General features: G+C 41.2%; 4 protein-coding genes across 4 annotated transcripts; 3 read left to right on the forward strand and 1 right to left on the reverse strand.

Moving 5' to 3' along the window:
- Positions 1-40: 40 nt before the first annotated feature.
- On the forward strand, positions 41-201 carry PHYBLDRAFT_153808 (hypothetical protein; the record flags this gene model as incomplete). The annotated part of the gene is made up of 1 exon (XM_018433264.1): positions 41-201. A coding segment is annotated over one exon (161 nt), but the record flags the coding sequence as incomplete, so codon positions are not given.
- Positions 202-394: 193 nt separating this feature from the next.
- On the reverse strand, positions 395-1,569 carry PHYBLDRAFT_176436 (hypothetical protein; the record flags this gene model as incomplete). Its single annotated transcript, XM_018437773.1, has 3 exons — positions 395-672; positions 897-1,060; positions 1,424-1,569. Coding segments are annotated over 3 exons (588 nt in total), but the record flags the coding sequence as incomplete, so codon positions are not given.
- Positions 1,570-1,726: 157 nt separating this feature from the next.
- PHYBLDRAFT_160904 (hypothetical protein) lies at positions 1,727-2,832 on the forward strand. Its single transcript, XM_018434298.1, has 3 exons — positions 1,727-2,205; positions 2,272-2,417; positions 2,504-2,832. Exons 1-3 carry the CDS (start codon positions 2,118-2,120, stop codon positions 2,513-2,515), a joined length of 246 nt encoding a protein of 81 aa, XP_018283127.1. The 5' UTR covers positions 1,727-2,117; the 3' UTR covers positions 2,516-2,832.
- Positions 2,833-3,117: 285 nt separating this feature from the next.
- PHYBLDRAFT_189632 (hypothetical protein) lies at positions 3,118-4,498 on the forward strand (the record flags this gene model as incomplete). The annotated part of the gene is made up of 3 exons (XM_018439693.1): positions 3,118-3,424; positions 4,083-4,227; positions 4,376-4,498. Exons 1-3 carry the CDS (start codon positions 3,273-3,275, stop codon positions 4,496-4,498), a joined length of 420 nt encoding a protein of 139 aa, XP_018283128.1. The 5' UTR covers positions 3,118-3,272.
- Between the last annotated feature and the right edge of the window lie 875 nt (positions 4,499-5,373).

Raw genomic sequence — 5,373 nt, forward strand, 5'->3', positions numbered from 1 at the left:
TCTGTTCACTTTGTTTTCGAACCTTTGCTCCGCCTACTAGCCGCCGATAGCTCTCTTCCAGGATTTGGTCTATCCACCGACGACCACACTGACCAGCCCTCACCACCACCAGTCAAATACTTGGCTTATGCGGATGACACTCTCATATTTCCCAAGTCACCTTCTGACCTTGGCACTTTACACAGACATCTGGATACTTAAGAATTTCAAATGCACGAATTAACATACACAAGACACAAGCCTTTTCCTTGTCCGGTGCCTCACTATCAGAGTGGCGCACACACCTACGGCAAAAGCTTATTACCTTATGACACGATCGTACTTATCCCGCTTCTCTCACGTACTTAGGGTTTCCATTGATATCATTTGTCACACAAAGAGATCAATTCTGTACCTCACTTCCGAATACAGTCAAATCGTCTTGTAGCATGCGCCTGTAGTGATTACGCTCCGTCATATGTCGAGCTACTGTCGTGAACACGTTGATTCTCTCCTGTGTTTGGCATGCTCTTTGAATAAAAACTGTCCTCAAAAGGTTCTTCGACAAACTCTGTTCCATTTTAGGCCGTTTCCTCCGGCGGAATATGCTCTCTATGGCGATCCTGTCTTCTATGTTTTCAGAAACTGCAAAAAGGCTTAGGCGTGTTGGACTCGCAGATTCAACAGAAAGTACTGACTATGCAATAGCTACAACCGATTCTTGACAACTAAACATCGGCATCCTTTGTCACCCCTTGAATAAAGCACTTTCTTGATCCACACAAGTCCTTTGGGGACCCTCGCCTTCATTTGTTGGTTGCAATACTGCGAATCACATCTTTAAGGACAAAGAATGGTGCACTTTCCACTCTCATGTGTGCTATGAACTCTATCACATGAAACTTTTCTCTTCTCACTTTGAGCTGCACCACTTGTCTTTCTCTGAAGCTGCTGGATGGTGTAACCTACACAGCTTCTTCTGCACCTAACACCTCTGGTTGGAAGCGCATTAATGCTTCTGGTGCATTTATGTTTGATTAGAGCCTCTAAGCTATCCCCTCCCAAACGCAAGTTCAACGGCCTAAATCGTCATGTCTGATAGATAGGCTGTTTCAGGATATAGAAAATACAGCTACTGAGCTCACGCCTTTCCTTTGGCGCGCTACATTGCCTCCCAATGACCACCCTGAGTTGCAACTGCTAGCTAATCCTTTGATAATAAATCGCAAGCTATTAGTTTTACTCCTCCCTTTGTAAGCTAAACAATGGCGTTCATTTTGGGACTTTCCACTCCCATTACACCTCCCGCAACATATGCTATCGTTCTATACTCAACTCCTTGTCGTGTCAGTACACCCTATACAACCATGCTCCGACCATATTTGTCACTAAAAAGTGTCCCATTTGCTTGTCTGAGGTAGACACTCTCTCTCGTGTCCTCTACCAGTGCCCACAGGAGTGGACAGTATGGGAAGCTACCCTGAAAATAATAATAATTTGGACTGTCCCCATTGACATTTGATATTCATCCCACAATCTTCTCTCTGGAAATCCTTGACCACCCACTACCTGTCTTCCATGTTCGGCCATGTCAAATTATTAGCAGCAGCATCTTGGCCCTGTGGTGCACTCACTGAAGCTTTATCTTCGACATCCGGTCTTTTCACATCTCCTCGATTAATTCTAAAATAGACACCATTGTTTCGCACATCTTCTCTGACTTGGATTTAAAATACACTTTCCTTGGGCTTTTATTTCTAAATCTTAAAGCCCCTCAGAAAACTCCAAAAACATTTGTATTTCTTTCTTAACACACAATAAATATCAGGACTAGTTCCTCAATACCAAAAAAACCAAAGCAGCATGGAAAGGTACTCGACACTGTAAATAAGGTTCTAGATACGAGAAAAGACGGAAGCTCAGTCAGTAGCAACAGTACTAACACGATTCTTACTCTTCCCTGAAAACCAAGTGCATTGCAAAAAAATACCCTGAGCTGTACGATGGTAGCCCAGAACAAGCCATCACAGATGCACTAGTGTGTAGTCAGTATCTATCTGGTAGTAGTCTTCCTATTAATTCCCCGCAGTACAGGCGGTAAACAGCCGAGAACTGAGCCCTGAGCCCTGAGCACAGAAATGGAGATGATGTTGGTGAAAGGGGTTATTCGGCCAAGTAATAGTTTATGGAGCTCCCCGCTGATATTGGTACCAAAGCCAGGCAATACTTTACGATGCTGCATCAATTATAAAACACTAAATGATGTGACCCGCAAAGACTAGTTTCCCTTACCACACATCGATGATCTATTACACAAGTTGATTTATGCCAAATATTTCTTGACACTAGATCTCAAGTCCGGTTATTGGCAGATTCCCATGAGTCCAGGCGACATATGTAATACTACATCTTCCACGGAGAAGAGTCTTTTCGAATTCCTCGTAATGCCACTAGGCGTTACTAACTGCCCAGCCATTTCACAATGCCTCATGCAGCAAATCTTTTATTAGCTGGATTTCCCTACCATTTGCATTGACGATGAGTTGACTTATTACGCAACCGAAACAGAATATATGGTACACATCTCAAAGGTTCTAAATACACTAGTGAAATGAAACCTCAAGATCAGTATCAAGAAGTGCCATTTATTAGTCACAGAAGCCGAGTCTTTCGGGTATTAGGTGTCCGGCAATGGTATCGGACTAGATCCTTCCAAGACTTGCCCAAGCCTACTACGATTTAGGAACTACAGATGTTTTTAGACATTTGTAACTTCTATCATCGTTTTTTTTTTCTGCAAATATTTCTGTGATAGCCATTCAAGAATACCAATTGTTAAAGAAAGAAGGTGTTTGGACGTGGGACGAGAATAACAATGCTTTCAAAATATCGAAAGAAAAACTAACAAAATTACCGCAACTCGAATATCCAGACTCCAATTTTTCATATGAACTACACACCGGCGCCAGCGACACCGGCACAGAAGCTGAATTGGTTCAAGAGACCCACCCAGTCGTATTTGCTAGCTGTTCTCTCTTACTCGCCGGAAGGAAGTATAGCACAACTGAAAGATAATGTCTGTCTGTAGTATGGCTATTAAGATTTCCCCATTGTTATATCCACAGAGCGAGTTTGACTGAATTCATGAATTATGCAACACTAAAGACAATACTCACAACCAAGAGTCCAAGGGGTAGAATAGCCTGTTGAGTAGCAAATGTGATTACCTACAAGTTTACTGTAGTACATTGTAGAGGTACTTATAATAAAGACGCAGATGCATTGGGTTGTGCATGTTTTACCAGTCTCAACCAGAGCAGCGCTCAAATAAACAGCCGGACTATAAGCAGGAATATGATACGAGAGCAGCAAATGTGCTATCCGGAGATCAAACATCTCCAAACTTTCAAGGAAAACTAATTCTTCTGGAAAAGGGGCGTGTCCGGTAAAAATCTCAGGGCACTCGCTATCGTGATCCCTCACCCAATACGCCAATTATTTCTTGCGTCAATCCACGCTCATCCAGCAGCTAGCCATTTTGGCCATGATGAAATACTGAATAAAACACAGCAGCATGGATGGATAGTGATCGTGGTATGGTCATCACAATTTGGTGAAGAACAGACTCTACGACCAAACACTGGTTCCTTCTTGCTAATGAACCGAGCAGTCTAACAATCTCCGGAACTGTTACATACCAAGCATACGTACACTACACACTTATAGAGTGTAAACCAGCCAAGCATTACACAACGGGGATTTGAATTACAGGGATTTTAATAGTAGCAGATATAAACAATATTGTTTTGATTCTCTTTACTGAATAACACTTTCAAAGCATCTATCTTTCCCAATATTGAGACACTAACACAGCAATAGTCCCAAATACTTCAGTGATTGTCGATTGTAACTGACACAAAGACATATGCACAAAAATACCCAGAGTTTTTTTTTCACTACAACCAACTCACATACAAGCTTGGAAACCTATAAAGTTTTAAGGTTCATTTTTTGGGAGGATTGTAGGACGTCTATATTGTAGTTCTGCCAGAATCTAAAATAGGAAGCCAATATTTATTAGTGCTAGCGAAATACCTAACCAGATGGGTGATAACAGCCGCTCTGCCTCGATTCGATTCGAATAAGATTGCTCACGTATTGACTCTCAAAGTAGTTCTACTATACGTGGTACTGAAAAGATTCCTCACAGACAACGGAACTGACTTTGTCTCAGAGGCAATGAGAATAGTATGCCAATGAATGAGAATAACCATAACAATAACAAGCGTTGAGCACCATCAAGCAGGCTGCTTGGTAGAGCAAATGAACAACCCTACTAAGACAACACTGGCAATTTACGCAGAAAAAAAAAGACGTCCAATAATGGGGTGAATAGCTATTATTCGTAACTTTTGCTATCAATACGGCCGAACAAACATTAACAGGAAAATTACCTTTTGAGATAATGTTTGCTAGACGAGCCAACTTACCAGCCACCGGCGACTTCAACCTGTCATAGATAAAATTGCACCCTACAAAAACATGGATCTGACATTCTAATCATTACCTTCCAATAATCCAACAAGATGTAAAAACAAACTTACAAAAAAACCAAGAGCGACAAAAATATAACTATGATAAGAACCTCAGAGAAAAACAACAGTTTAAAGTCAAGGACATTGTCATGAAGATAAAGCCAAAAAAGACTTGTAGAATTCAGGGAGAAAACAATGAAAAGTGGGTTTCTTGATTGTCCATGTCAAAAATTCTGAAAAAAAGGGCACAACTGTAATTCAAGAACAACTATATCCAATAGAGAAGAAAGGTTTATCTCCTACATACAATTTGAATGCTGCAATTCCACCTTTAGTGCCACGCCCTCGTCCGAGCATGATTGCTATAGATGTGCGACCTACATTGAACACTAAACCCAGCAACAGAAAGAGACGTAAATCTTAACGACTTCTTACTCTGAGACATTACAATACCCACAGCAATAGCTTGCTCGACAAAGCTCTCGCTGAACGAAATTCATTTCATGGAATTGTGCCAGCATGAATAAGTCTCACTTGCAGATTGCCACCTTAAATTGATGTAGCATTTTGAAGGTTGACTACCCACAGACATAATTAGTGTTTGTTATATATATATATATATATGTTCTTGAGAACTTGGTCTCGATATGTTCACAATCCAAAAAGTCACACATTTATCTGAAGCCAGTCCTAAATTTTCTCCTAATTACATCACCCTGCTACAACATCTCTTTCGGCACTCATCTTCCATCCTCACTCGACACTGTACTGTAATATACCCAACCCCCGATATCCAACTCTCGGATGAATTTGTCATGGTTGACCGCCGTTGTATACATGCTACTATAATAGGCCCAAG

Source organism: Phycomyces blakesleeanus (genome assembly GCF_001638985.1).
Source record: "Phycomyces blakesleeanus NRRL 1555(-) unplaced genomic scaffold PHYBLscaffold_60, whole genome shotgun sequence".
Taxonomy (NCBI): Eukaryota; Fungi; Mucoromycota; class Mucoromycetes; order Mucorales; family Phycomycetaceae; genus Phycomyces; species Phycomyces blakesleeanus.